The following is a 14,840-nucleotide window of genomic DNA, read 5'->3' as shown; positions in this document are numbered from 1 at the left end:
ATATGACGTCAGCATTTTTTCAAATATTCAGCCGAGGTTTTTTTGTTGTTGTTTTTTTTACAGTCAAATTAATTTTATTTGACAAAAAAAAAGGCACAAATTCTCTGTAAATTAGAGAAAAGTCCGCCTCTCAGTCATAACTCGTTCGTTCACATGGAAATAATTGAACGTGAAAAACAACACTGAAATATCAAAAATAATTAACGAGAGGTTGAATATCTCGTTAGGGAAAATATTGAAGGCCACGACGCTCCTTTTTATGGTCTGTTCGGTTATTACATGTTTAAAAAAAATCGACATAATAAATGTACATAATATACGCACGTTTACGTTAAAGCTCAACATGTTACAGCCGTGTTTTCGTGTTTCAAAGTACGGATCCGTTTGGGTAATAAATAAAAAGTAATAACAAAATATCCTTCAGCGTTTTTAAACAAAGGCTTCATTCTTTAAAAAGGAGGGAAAAAAAACATTTTTTACGACCTTGATTATGAATTGTTCCGTCACACAGGTGCGACCAAATATTGATTTCATCACCTCGTAAGATTAAAAAAAAAAAAAAAAACTTCAAACATTTATAATTTTTTGTTTGTTTGTTTTTAAGGCTTTCCATAATTTTGACGACAAAGCGAATATAATGTTCTACAAAACGACATCACAGCAAAAAAAAAAAAAAATGAAAAGCCTCCGGCATATCGCGTACTACTGAGACGATAGGACTGACAGGATTGTTTTCTAAACGAACTGATGCTTTGTAAAACATGAATTCGTTGCCATATAATGACTGTATGGAAATATTTATGAAAACGTAGATAGCAATAATCCAGCAGCACGATTTAACTTGTTAGAGGTCATTTTAAATATTGAACAAATATCAAAATAGGACTATCATAAATTGTATTTTTTTTTCTTCTAGAGTTTGTTGAGCTGTCATTAACGCCGCACTCTGATTACATGTCAACAACACCTTCCTCTGTCTATCCGGCCTCTACTGTAAAATACAAACTCCCCGGGGGACCATGCACCCCCAGCTGCACTAAACTAAACACTGTGCGTAAAACCGCAGCTTCCTCCAGCAGCTCTCTGCTCTACACACACACACACACACACACACACACACACAAACACACACACACATACACCGTCAACACTTCACTGCAGAACGAAAAGAAAAGGGGAAAACTGCAACAACAACAACCCCTCTTAATATATCATCCGACACAGACATAAACACTCACTTTAAGCCTCGGAGGCCTCATGCAGGATCCCACTGATGTTGAAGGTCGTTGGGGTTCAGCATGGAGGTGCCCCCCCACCCCACCCCCCTCCTCCTCCTCCCACCACCCCACCATCCACCCATCTCCCCTCTTTATCCCCCCTACCATTCTCTCACATCCAGGTGCTGCAGAGAGTATAGACAGATAGAAAAGTTGGCTATCTATAATAAACAGAGAGATATCCGTGTGTCCCGTCTGCTGCAGAGTGTTTTCTATGTGTGCGCCACTGGTGTCTTTGCTCGGACATAAGGGGAGAAAGACGCACACATCGCTCTCTGTTATCAATTTTTTCCATGTTTGCGGCAACAAAACTGCTTTTTGTTCCCCATTTTTTTCATTTACGAGGGTTAATGGATAGAGGCTTGGGCGTTTGATCACATGGCTACAATTCACCTGAGCGCGAGACAAAGAGAGCAAAGAGAGAGGAGAGAGAGAGAGAGGGAGCGAGCTCAACATGAGAGGCAACGGACACACAGGGGTTATTGTTGCATTCATTTCGTGTCTGTGTGTGTGTGTGTGTGTGTGTGTGTGTGTGTGTGTGTGTGTGTGTGTGTGTGTGTGTGTGTGTGTGTGTGTGTGTGTGTGTGTGTGTGTGTGTGTGTGTGTGAGAGAGAGAGAGTGTGTGTGTGCCTGTGCGTGTGTGTCCTGGTGCATCAGATTCTGCTCTAAGTCGATTCTCTTTCTTCCCATCAGGCCTTGCTCTAACAGCCACAACAAAAGCACTAGTGTAAAAGGCAACTTCTTCAAGGATAAAATCTTGTTTTCACAAGATTTACAAGTGGAAAGAAACAATTAATAAGTATTGTTTTGATCATGTATGTCATTTATTTAAGGAGACACTACTTGTGTTTGTTTAAAGGAATCAGTTTCATGTCACCTACTTTATCACTTGCGGCCTATTTTTCAGTCTCTAACCTCTTAACCGGCTTTATGTGTGCCAAATATGCAGGTTTGTTTATCAGGATAAAACATAACCTTACTAAATGAATTCTGCTTAAACATTTTACTCCGATGTTACCTCAAGATAAAGATTGTAAGTTCCTGTAAAGTCTAACGGGTGATACGTATTGACTGGATGTTGTCAACACATCAGGGTGGGTCAAACTATCGCGTTGTTTCGCACTTTCCTTCAATGAAACCAACACATTGCGTTTATTTAAAATCGTGTAATAATTACAGGCTATACCTGTCACTCATAAGTCACTTTTGCCTGTGTGACATCATCATTGTGGGCGTGGTTGAAACTTGAAGTGAGGCAGGCTGTTATGTTTCCAGGTACAAATAAACATTTTAATATTGTTTTTTGTTTTTTTTTATAATCTACCACATTTTGATATGAAGCGCAATCGTTCAAGTTACCTGACGCAGAACTTTACGTTCTCACGTGAAGAGAGACACAGAACATGTTTGGTGCATCTCTTGAGTTGATGCATATTTGTGTGTGTGTGTGTGTGTGTGTGTGTGTGTGTGTGTGTGTGTGTGTGTGTGTGTGTAAGTTCTATTCAGGCCCCAAGTAACCAAACTGGGCAAATTGGTCGAAATCTTTGAAAAATAAAAGTGGAGCCCATTGTCTTTAACACTTTAGGCTATTATTTGGGTGGACGAGAGATATCCCATAAAAACTTGGAAGAAAAGCTTCTTTTTTTTTCTTAAGCCGAAACGCTGCCGAAAATATTGTTATGCTGTAGGCTATGGGGAAATGTGTCATCTTGTTGACCGTCCTACTTGCAGTGTAATGTTCACTGGGAAGTTGAAAAGGGTTTTTTTTTGTATCAAATAAACGGGTTTCTTCACCAAAAAAAAAAGGAGAAAAAAATGATTCTAGGCTATGTTTAATATAAATTCATTGATTTGATAAAAAAACAAAAACGTGATTAAGGCCTATTTAACCCATGCCCTGTCAACTTAGTCTTTATGGTTCACTTGTATATATGGTTCACTCATTTAGCCTATATTATTTTTTTTAAGACGTTACTTTTAACATTTACAGGCTTGGCTTTATATCCACACCAAACTAATTTCGGTTTTAATCAGAGCTGAACTTCACAAATCAAAGGGGATTTTTTTTTTTCTTTCGGAGGAGGAACGTGACCACACGAGGCAATAACTCTCCTCCTGATTGTTTATTTGTTTGATATACGATGTCAACACGCCACACAAAGCTGGCCTTCTCCTGCCTCTAAATGAACGCACTGTAGAGTCATTTAAGCCACTCCGATGTAAAATCTCACCTCTTCTCTGTTGGAAATGTTGCACTGACGGATAGACGGGCATTAACAGTGGATTGCCTCCGTCCAATCCCAGAGCAGCAGGATAATTAGAGGTCCAATCAGGTCGTGGCTTTGTGCCTGGTGGGCGGGGCTGGCTGTGTGCTGGAATTCTGCCTCTTTGGGAATGTTTTCCACTTTCAATCACTTTTTTTTTTCTACCAGTCCTTCTCACAAGGCGCTCTTTAAGCTCCGCTGTTCACACAGAGCAGCCATTCATCGGCTCTACAGTCAGCCACACACACTCCCATGTCGAACCACTGGACAGTTAAACTGGTAAGTTATGTAATTTTTTTTTAAATAATAAATGTAGCTAACATTAAACGGGAATGTTTCAAATCGGTGTAGACGTGTACCAGAGGATTTGTAATATTTTTGGAAAGAAGTTAAACAATAATTTAGATTTAAGGATAATATTCTATCCACGGAATTTACTTTACCTGGATATGGTTAGTGCATATATAATTAATTATTTATATTAATATGATTATAGGTCCAGAGATTCAGTATCGGCAGTTCGGCCTCTATGGTCACATTTAATCCGCTAAATCTCCTTACTTGTTTAGCTTTAACTAAACCGAGGCGTTTTTTTCTGAACGGGAAACCCGATTCTTTTCATAGCCATTTGTGAGTTTTAAAAGTTTGCCTACTTAATGGTTTCTATCTTACATTTTCTGAATTTTAGGTGTAACTGTCTTTCCTGAAGCGGATTTCCATCCAGCGGTGGACGGTATTTGGCCGCTTTTACGCAGCAGCAGACTATGGCTTTGCCGGAGAGTCAGCAATAACTGGGCTCGTCGAAGACGCCAGACATCTTATTCAACTAAATCGAGTTAATTGCAAAGAGGAGTTCTCTCTGAACATAATTTGAATTCGAGGGTTCACTTGACATTAGCTTAAAATAAAAACATAAATAAAAAAAAAAGATGTCCGGCGAGGAGCACAGCCTGTCCGAGGCGGAGCTGAGTCCCGGAGGGTCAGACGATGGTCATTCACTGTCACCCATTCAAGCAGGAGCGCCCCCCGGCCAGGGCTCACCTCTGACCGGGCCACCACAGCAGCTGGCCGGGCTGTGCGTCGGGGATGTCAGCGGTGAGGATGGCCGATCTGAAGCCAAATCCGAAGAAGAGGAAGACCGCTTCCCTATCGGCATCAGAGAGGCGGTCAGTCAGGTGCTGGACGGGTATGACTGGACACTTGTGCCGATGCCTGTGCGCGTAAACAACGGAAATAAAGCCAAGCCCCACGTAAAGAGGCCCATGAACGCGTTCATGGTGTGGGCGCAAGCTGCGAGGAGAAAACTGGCCGACCAGTACCCCCACCTGCACAACGCGGAGCTCAGCAAGACCCTGGGCAAACTGTGGAGGTTTGTTTGGGGGTTGTGACAAAGAACAGTGTGGCCATACAGTTGCACATTTCCTGTTTAAGCTGTGCGTAAAGGATAAGTGGGGTGATGGTGAACTCAAATGCAAATTACGGCAACATATGAGCTCACATTTGTTTTTTTCAACAAGAGTCTCAAAACTGAAATACTTTTTATGTTCATATGTTTATTATATTAGATTAAGCCAATTGAAAAGTGTATCTTAAACCTGGATTTGTACCTGCATAACTGGTGGGGCATTTCCCTTTTCCTGCTTTTATCCATTACGCATGGTGTTGAGAGTGAAAATAATTTTAATTTTCAGACATTTTCTGAGAAAACACTTTTTACATTCACACAGAAGGCTCGTCAGACTAAAAGTCACTCCTTGTTTCTCTCCCCCCCCCAGGCTGCTGAACGAGAACGACAAGAGGCCATTCATCGAGGAGGCAGAGAGGCTGAGAAAGCAGCACAAGAAGGACTACCCGGAGTACAAGTACCAGCCCCGGAGACGCAAGAATGGCAAACTAGCGTCTACAGAGTCCGACAGCCAGGGAGAAGGGGAGGCCAGCCACTCCCAGTCCCATTACAAGACCCTGCACCTAGAACACAACGGTGGAGCTGGGTCTCCCCTGGGTGACCTGCACCACCACCACCATCACCACCACCATCCTGCAGGTACGAGGCCCAGTGACTTCTTTATGCGTATCGTTTATTTGTGCGTTTCAAAAAGATATTTTGCAAACACCTTGATTAGACAAAAAAAAACTTTTGTACCTGTTGTACCTGGGGTCCAAGTGCACTTTACAATGTCGTCTCTTTTCTGATTTCCTCTAGGTCAGGGTCACAGCCCACCCACGCCCCCTACCACCCCCAAGACAGAGCTCCAGACTGGGAAACTGTCAGATGCCAAGAGGGAGGGGGCAGCAGGGGCGGCCGGAGGATCAGGAGGGTCCAGGGGAGCCCTGGGGTTGGGAGCTGATGGGGCCACCGGTGGCCCGTCTTCATCAAGTGCTAAACCCCACATCGACTTTGGCACCATGGACATCGGTGAGATCAGTCACGAGGTGATGTCCAACATCGAGCCGTTTGACGTGAACGAGTTCGACCAGTACCTCCCGCCAAACGGCCACCCACAGAGCGCCAGCGGGGCGTCCGCGGCAGCGTCCTCGGCCTCGTCTTACGCCTACGCCCTGGCCGCCGCGAGTGGCCACTCCGCCTGGCTCACCAAGCAGCAGCAGCAGCCTCAGGCCTCCCCGTCTTCATCGGACCCCACCAAGGCCCAGATCAAGAGCGAGACTGCGTCCGGGAGCCACTACGCTGAGGCGTCTTCCTCCCCTTCCTCCGGCACCCACGTCACCTACACCCCGCTCAGCCTCCCTCATTACGGCTCCGCTTTCCCCTCGCTGTCCACCAGGGCTCAGTTCGAGTACGGAGAGCACCAGGCCCCCGGGGCATACTATGCCCACTCCAGTCAGGCCCCAGGGCTGTACTCAGCCTTCTCCTACATGGGCCCTACACAGAGGTCTCTGTACACCACCATAGGAGACCCCTCCGGCGTGGCCCCCTCCCACAGCCCCACACACTGGGAGCAGCCTGTTTACACCACACTCACAAGACCCTGAGGGAGAGCAGCCGAGCAGAAGGAAATATGGGAAGTGTGTGAGTGGATCTGTGTGTCTGTGGGTGTGCAAATATGTGAGCATGTATGTCTATCTGTGTGTGTGTGTGTGTGTGTGTGTGTGCGCGTGTGTGTGTGTGTGTGTGCGCCGTGCCATATTGATATTATAGTAGAGGTTTTTACTTTTTTAGCCAATACATTGCAAGATGCAACCATGAGGCCTTACGAAGTTTGAAGAGAAACAGCCACATACTGACTGAACATAAAGTGTGAAACAGCCAATCAGAAATTAAACAAACCCTAACAAACGTGTGCCATCATGAATTTGTAAGTCAGGTTGTACAGAAAGTGTGTATACAAGACTGTAGCTGAGTGAACAAATGTTGCATTGATGATGACGAGTGACTCTGATTTGACCCAGAAACGATGGGCTTCGACTGACATAATCAAATTGTATTAACCAAACTAAAGCAGATGTTTTTGATGTTCTTGTTTTATTTTATATGAGTAGTAAGTTTATTGTCGTTGTTGATATCCTAGGGTGTAACTTTATTGATTGATATTACACTAATACATCTGCACCACTGCTTTGGGAAAAGCATGTTTCGATGATCCCTGATCCCTTTTTTTTTGTTTGTTTTTTTCTTTCGTTGGTGGCCAGAAAAGGATAATTGCAACCTTTTTTTCTTTGTAGATAGCACACTCTGTATTTCTGTCCTTTACGTTGACTTCACTGAACTGAAGAAAAAAAGCATTTAAGGGGAAAAAAATAGGAAAACGAGAGGGAAAGAGAGCTCTTTATGATGCATCTTATCCAGAGTTTTGGACATTTACCTCAATTCTTTTCATTTTGTGCCGATAGCCAAGCAGAAAAAAGACTTTTGGATGCCTGATAAAACAATGCTGATGATATCCAAACTTTATAGCAGCGGACCTCCACTCTTATGCATTTTAAGTGCCTTTTGCTGATTCACATCTGATTTATCCATAACTGAGTTAAAATCTATAAGTACTAAGACTCAACCAAATCTTTCCAGATAATTGGCCAGCTTTGGGTCCTACTTAAGGATTAGAATCACATGTACGACTGTTCTGCACTGCATGTAGGCCAAAAGCATGTTACTGTTTATTCCTATAATGTGCCCAAACTGCCCTCTTCTTCCTCTCCTCTGCAATGTGAATAATGGTCATTACCACAGGCTTCGCCTTTATGAAGTGATGCATACTTTATCATTTTATACTGACCCTCTTACCATATTATTTTTATGTCAGTAATAATGCATCGTGTGTCACACTTTTGCTTCTTCCATTTTGTATAATTCTGGATAGTTTTGTAAAGTGTTTGCTATACATTCACTTGAGTATTTTGCTTCCATACAAGAAAGCAATGTTGAAATATTATTGTTGTCATCTATTAAATCAATTTATTTATAAAAAAAAAAAAAAATCAAAGTCTGAGAGAGTTATTCATGCAGCAGTGATGGTTCAGAGATAGGTAAAGAAGCAATTAGCAGCTGAGGGGTGAAAAAATAAATCAAAAAGGCGCTGCTGACGTGTGAACTGTAATAACAGCACAATCAGCGCCCCACCAGCCTAAGCTGTTTAGTGTGTTTGTGTGTGTGGCAGGCTAAAATTGACTACTAATTCCCCACATTTAATCGGCTGGGGACTGCGTGTTACTGCGAAAGACAAAGAGAGCCATTCAGCGAGGCATAGGGACAGAAAGCGAGGGACGGGGTGGGTGTAAAGAGCCAGAGGCAAGGCCAATTTCAGCTCAGTAACCAGCGTACACTTGGACTTTTGTACATGGCTTTCCGTCCACTCTGTTCTCTCTCCTCTCCACCTGAGGCTCCCTCCCTGCCTCCACATTCAGTTGCTGGGAAACACATACAGAGGGCATCCAAAATCAAAATGTCAAAGTTCATTGTACTGGCAAATAACAAAAGAAGAAGTGATGTTAGTATTTTAGGAGAAAAGAAAGATAAGCTAAATCATGGAACAGTTTAAACTTTGGTAGGTGTTCCATCTTAAAAAAAAAACACTTTTTATTTCACAAACTACACTTTGTTTATGAGAAATTTGGATCAACGGGATTACACATATAAAGAAAACCATCACTCAGAGGAGTTTTATTTGGGTGTAAACGGAAAGGAACTAATGAGTTATCAACTTTTAAAAGCATTTTCATTAAATAAGTTCAACTAAATAACATCACAGAGAATGTCAATTGCGGCCTGTGGCTTGTAATTCTTCCCTGAATCAAGAGGTTTAATGCGCTTCTGTATTATATTTAATGTATCATGTTTCAAACAATTTACATCTTTGCAGGTAGGACCATTGGATACGTGACAGTGGATGACCTAAAGAATACATACAGCTCAAAACTGAAAAATATAGTGAAATAATCAAGTCATTAAAAAATAACTGTTCATATTTTGTAATGCATTAATGTTTTGTTTACCATTAGTCAATCACAAAATGCCTTATAAGGTAAGTACGTTTTATATTTCCCCATTGTCCTAATTAATTTATGCCACATTTCAGAGAGGAACATATTACTCCAATATACATTCAGAAGTGTATTAAATAGTTAAACATAACTCCCCATTGACAAGCCGCAGCACTGAAATGCTGTCAACATGAAACACATAAACTGAAAGGAGCCAATGTGTTTAATCAACACTCTGAATCTGAATAGTTAACAGAGGGAAATATTCAGTACCTCTTAAGATGTGCACTTTACCTATTATGACTGTTACCAGGAAGAGGTGTGGTCCTGCTACTTTTAACTGCGGAAAAACGTGTAAGTAAGTAGCCTGCTTCGTGTACAGGTCATAAAAAGACAGATTTTAAGTGTGTGTGCAGGAAAGCAGTAAATCTCCAGCCCGCCCGCCAGACAAGCTGGTGGCGCTATTGGGCTTGTTATTAACATGCAACGAAGAAGAAGAAGAAGAAGCAGGTGACGTCATTCAAAGGGCGCCAAATCTGCAGCACAGAACCATAACACGAGAGTTGCACAGAGTTCCTCCGCTGCACTAGAAGAAGGTAAGAAAAAATGCATTCATTTTTATATTAAACAGAAAACATCCGGGTATTCTGGATAAAACATGTATGTTTGGGTTTTGCATTAGTGAAGACTTTACACTAAGAGATAATGAGTGTGTGTGTGTGTGTGTGTGTGTGTGTGTGTGTGTGTGTGTGTGTGTGTGTGTGTGTGTTGTCCTCTCAGCCTCGGTCATGGACTTAAGCCACTTTGACTCAAACAACTCGGTCAGCTGCAGGCTGGCCTCTCAGGTCCCGGATGTGTGCCGGACTGAGGACTGCTGTCTGGGCATCGACGAGGCAGGCAGAGGGCCTGTGCTGGGTATGTTCAATTATTATGACAGAAGAATATAAATAAATAATAAACACACACACAACCGGACAATTCACTCTGACATTGTGCAATAATAATGTTATATTAATGTTATATTATATTTACCAAATCCACTTTGTGCAATAACACGTTACACTTTATGTGCATGTCTGTGTTACACGGAATATTACGGACTACACTTTTGTCAATAGCTGATCTATTTTATTTTTTAAATCTATTTTTTAAATCATTTTTTTAGTATCTTTTTTTTTTTAAATCTATTTTTTATTTTTTAAATCTATTTTTTATTTTTTAAATCATTTTTTTAGTATCAATTTTTTTTTTAAATCATTTTTTTATTTTTTAAATCATTTCTTTAGTATCAATTTTTTTTTTAAATGTATTTTTTTTTAAAATCTTTTTTTAGTATCTATTTTTTTTTTTAATCTATTTTTTTTTTTTTTTTCGTACATTCTTAATTTTTCTTTTTTTTATTTAAATTGTACTGTGTTCACTTTTTGTCTGCAATCTTTGCTCTTTGCTGCTGTAACACTGTAAATTTCCCCATTGTGGGATAAATAAAGGATTATCTTATCTTATATCTCACATCTCTACCTTATGAGTGAACAAGACTGCATGCGTATATTTTTTGTTGCAGCAGTCATTCCTTATTGGTCAAAGAGAAAACAATGTATTGTTAATTTGTTGTAGCACTTGTATGTGCTTTACGTCCAGTCTTCATGTCTTTTTTTTTTTTTTTTTTTACCCAGGGCCCATGGTGTATGGAATATGTTTCTGCCCTGTTTCCAAAAAGGGAGAGCTGAAGGACTTGAAAGTGGCAGGTAAAAATACTTATGCAATTCTACCACCCATTTAGCGAACACTTTTATCCAAAGCGACGTAAGTACAACACAAGCAAAGATCTAGAAAGGAGGAAACAACGTATTTAGTGCTGACAGGCAAATCGCCACATCAACAGCTGTTCTTGAGAGTTTTAAGCAGCATGAAAACCATCCTAAATATCGTCATCGTAATTATCAAACAAACCATCTTCATCATCCGTATAATTAAGTGTGTAGCCGTAGGTGTTCATGAAAGAGCTGGGTCTTTAGCTTTTCCTTGAAGGTGCAATGGGATTCTGCAGATCTAATGGAGTTTGGGAGTTCGTTCCACCACCGGGGGGCGACAGAGGAGAAGACTTTAGCTAAAGACTTGGGGCCGTGTTGTGAAGGTTGGATCAGACACCTTTCATTGGCAGAGCGTAGTGTGCGAGTTTAGGTAAAGATGAGGGTTTTTTTGTCGCTGTTTTGTAAGCGAGCAGCAGAGTTTTAAATTTCATGCGAGCAGTAACTGGGAGCCAGTGTAGGGACATGAACAGCGGAGTGACGCGCTCTTTTTGGTAGTTTGAAACCAGTCGTGCTGCTGCGTTTTTGATCATCTACAGGGGTTCTGATAGTGCATGAAGGAAGACCTGCCAGTAAGGAGTTGTAATTGTCAATGTGTGATATCACAAGAGCCTGTACTGGGAGCTTTGGAGCATGCAAAATAAAAAAAAGGTTGATTTGTGACAATTTCAGAGTTTACCATTGAAGTTTATATGATGCCATCCGCTGATAACAAACATCAGAGTCGCCTTCCATAATTGTAAATGAACGAGTACATCTAACCTCTCACAGTTGAAATCATTTTTGATGAACTTGTCTCCTCTGTCGTCAGATTCAAAGACTCTAACAGAGGAGGAAAGAGAGAACCTTTTCGAGAAAATAGACGAAGCCAGCAGTTTTGTCGGCTGGGCTCTGCAGATTCTCTCGCCAAACACCATCTCTACCAGTATGTTACAAAGGTTTGTGCCACGTGCCGTATCATCCACATTAAATGCACATTCATAATCTGTCATTTTTTGTATTTTAACTCCCAAGTAAAATGTCCGCTTTTTCAGGACAAAATACAACCTGAACGCCCTGTCACATGACACAGCGATCGGTTTAGTACAGTATGCGTTGGACAGTGGCGTGCAGCTCAAAGAGGTACGTCACTGAAATCTTTATAGTCTACGCCCACTACACATAAATTATACTTTAATGTCTCTCATGACAGAATGAGATCCCTAACACTCTGGTTTTTCCTGCAGGTATTTGTGGACACAGTTGGTCCAGCAGAGAAGTATGAAGATAAACTCTCAAAGCTGTTCCCAGGTATCGAGGTGACCGTGAGGCCAAAGGCTGACTCGCTCTTCCCCGTCGTCAGTGCAGCCAGTATCTGTGCCAAGGTTAGTTCCAACAAGCTGTCTCATTATGTCACTGACCAAGTGTTCGTTCACCCCGTATAATTAGAAGGCTGTACGGTTCCTTCGAGTCCCCCTGGTTGATCTCGGTTGAAGCAAAGATATCTTAACAGGATTAGTTATCCTTTAATTCATTGTGTGTTTATAAAGTTACAGCCGGTCAGATCCACATCCGGTTTTCACTAGTGAGTCTTGTGTAACTAATCTGAGATGCACTGCACTCACCACAGAGTGTTAAGGGTTCGCACGATACCATATTTTTAAACTTTTGTATTGGCACATTTTTCAGTACCAAGGCAACTCAATTACAGCTCCTGGGCTTCCAATGTTGGGGCATTTTCTTGTCTTGAATTGCCAACTTCTGCACGCTGTCAAAATTGCAATTACCGCAACTAGATTGCACAAACATGTTGTGCAACATTTCAGCACCAAAAGGTTGCCGACATGTTTGTGAGAGCTAGACAATTCTGTGTCCCTTTCATCGTGGCAGCTGGAGACCGGCATTTTATTTTTAGCCTCAGGACACTTCAATACATTGATCCTTTTTTAATAACTGAGACTGTGTTTTAAAACACCTGGTATTGGGGGCGCTGGTGGCACAGTGGTTAGTGCGCGTGCCTCATGTGTGGAGGCTGTAGTCCTCCAAGCGGGCGACCCAGGTTCAAATCCCACCTGTGGCTCCTTTCCCGCATGTCATTTCCCACTCTCTCTCTCTGATTTCCGACTCTATCCACTGTCCTAACTCTACATTAAAGGCACAAAAAACCCAAAATAAATCTTAAAAAAACAAAAAAAACCTGGTATTGAAAGTATTGAAGTACGAGTTTTTAGACAACAAATTCAGCTCAGTTCATTCTCATGTTGGATAACAGATAGTCTAGTAGTGTGTCTTTCTTAAACCTGTTGATTGCTTGACAGTCAGGAAATTGTCCTGAGTTTCTTCAGTCTGACTGTTTTGTTAAGGCAGTCAATGCAAGATGAGTGGATAACTGATCTTGTCTTCTGAGCTTTGTTTTTTTTTTTTTTTCTTCATTAACCTTTATAGAGCTAATGTGACACTACTGAGCTCAGTGTCCACTGACTGAACTGGGATTAATATGTAAGAAGTCTTAATCAATCTTTCCTGTTGATATTTCAAATGTCCAGGTGGCGAGGGATCGTGCCGTAAAAGGCTGGAACTTCCAAGAGGACCTGGGAGAGGTGGATGCAGACTATGGATCAGGATATCCTAACGGTATAACCGTCGTTTGTAAACATTATCATAATCCTCTCTTGCATTAAGATAAACTGAGACCGTTTTCCTTCCTGTCTTTTTTTTTTAGATCCAAAGACTAAAGCATGGCTCCAAAAGTACCTGGAGCCCGTGTTCGGTTACCCTCAGTTTGTTCGGTTCAGTTGGAGCACCGCCAGAACCCTGATGGACAACAGGGGCGTGGCCGTCCACTGGTAAAGAGCATTCAAACTTAACGTTTAAGAAAACATAGCTTGATTTAGGAATAGCGGAGGTGTCACCAGAAAGCAGTTTGTTTTGGTTTAATGCTGGAGCTCAAGGGGCGACGTCTACTGGATCAAAAAGTTGCACATTCTTCCTTTAAAATGTGATTTACGATATAATGATGTCAGAAAGTGAGCTTTAACATAGTTTCCCAGCTTGTCTGTAAAAAATGTTTTTCATTTAGATGTGTTGCTGGATATCAGCTCATTTCTGAGAATCAATTAAAGTGTTACTGTACTATGTACTAAACCACAACACCCCCCCACCCCCCCTTTAACAGTTCACGCTTAATATCTGTACAAATCATTGGACTTTTAGAGACCATTGCTAATCACAGTGTTAAAAAAAATTCAGTATGGTTTTATTAAATCTGTCCTCAGGGACGATGACGAAGAAGATGGGGAGAAAGCAGCCCAGCGGAAGAACAACAAGTCAATGCTGTCCTACTTCAGTGCATCAGCCGAAGGTAACACCCAAAACCCGAGCCCACAGACGCACCGCTTCTTCACCGAGCGGAGACTGAAGAACCTCGACACTCTCTGAAGACAGCGCGTCGGAGGACATTCCTTCATTTAGAAGGAACCTGTAACATGCTCAATGACTTCACATCACTGATGACGATGGACCTGAATGCAACATTACAGATATGTGATGTTTGAATCTTCAGTGACGTAGAGTGAAGATCTATCTTTACTTGCCCTGTGTTCACCAGTTTTCTTTTTTTTTTAATACATAAAAAATGTTCTAAACCTCGTGATTTGCTTCCTTAGAGCCTTTTGTTAGAGGTCTCCTACATGTCTGTGAAGAAGAAAACCCGGCTGTGTGCCAATACTGCCCTCTGGTGGCCATACAGCAGAATACACCGCGGTTTTTGAAAACCAGTTTATTTGGACTATTATGGGTCCCAAAATGAGAATGATGTGATTGCTGACAAACTACTCGGTAAAGGTTGTTCCACACACACACACACACACTGATTCAGTGAAAAAAAGTCTCCCGAATAGCATATCACATTGTTTATTCTGTACTAGTTGTACTGAGAGATGCCAAATGTCACCTTCATTACATACCGTCATACGTCTGGATAAAATCACTGTAATCATGCATTAGTATACACAGAGTAATATCCTACAGCCTTCAAACTGGATAACTTTCTTACACACTCTTTTTATACAAAC

General features: G+C 41.6%; 2 protein-coding genes across 2 annotated transcripts; both read left to right on the top strand.

The window, feature by feature from the left end:
- The first annotated feature begins 3,673 nt into the window (after window positions 1-3,673).
- Window positions 3,674-7,884, top strand: LOC132991861 (transcription factor Sox-10-like). Its single transcript, XM_061060802.1, has 4 exons — window positions 3,674-3,820; window positions 4,230-4,910; window positions 5,317-5,585; window positions 5,745-7,884. The coding sequence occupies exons 2-4, from the start codon at window positions 4,471-4,473 to the stop codon at window positions 6,530-6,532; spliced, it is 1,497 nt and encodes a 498-aa protein (XP_060916785.1). The 5' UTR covers window positions 3,674-3,820; window positions 4,230-4,470; the 3' UTR covers window positions 6,533-7,884.
- Window positions 7,885-9,476: 1,592 nt separating this feature from the next.
- On the top strand, window positions 9,477-14,419 carry rnaseh2a (ribonuclease H2, subunit A). Its single transcript, XM_061060788.1, has 9 exons — window positions 9,477-9,573; window positions 9,758-9,892; window positions 10,654-10,725; window positions 11,600-11,726; window positions 11,823-11,910; window positions 12,015-12,152; window positions 13,314-13,401; window positions 13,490-13,613; window positions 14,043-14,419. Exons 2-9 carry the CDS (start codon window positions 9,766-9,768, stop codon window positions 14,203-14,205), a joined length of 927 nt encoding a protein of 308 aa, XP_060916771.1. The 5' UTR covers window positions 9,477-9,573; window positions 9,758-9,765; the 3' UTR covers window positions 14,206-14,419.
- Window positions 14,420-14,840: the final 421 nt, after the last annotated feature.

This window comes from Labrus mixtus, chromosome 2 (assembly GCF_963584025.1).
Source record: "Labrus mixtus chromosome 2, fLabMix1.1, whole genome shotgun sequence".
Lineage (NCBI taxonomy): Eukaryota > Metazoa > Chordata > Actinopteri > Labriformes > Labridae > Labrus > Labrus mixtus.
Note: the sequence above shows the minus strand (reverse complement) of the source record. Positions and strands in the feature narration are given on the sequence as shown.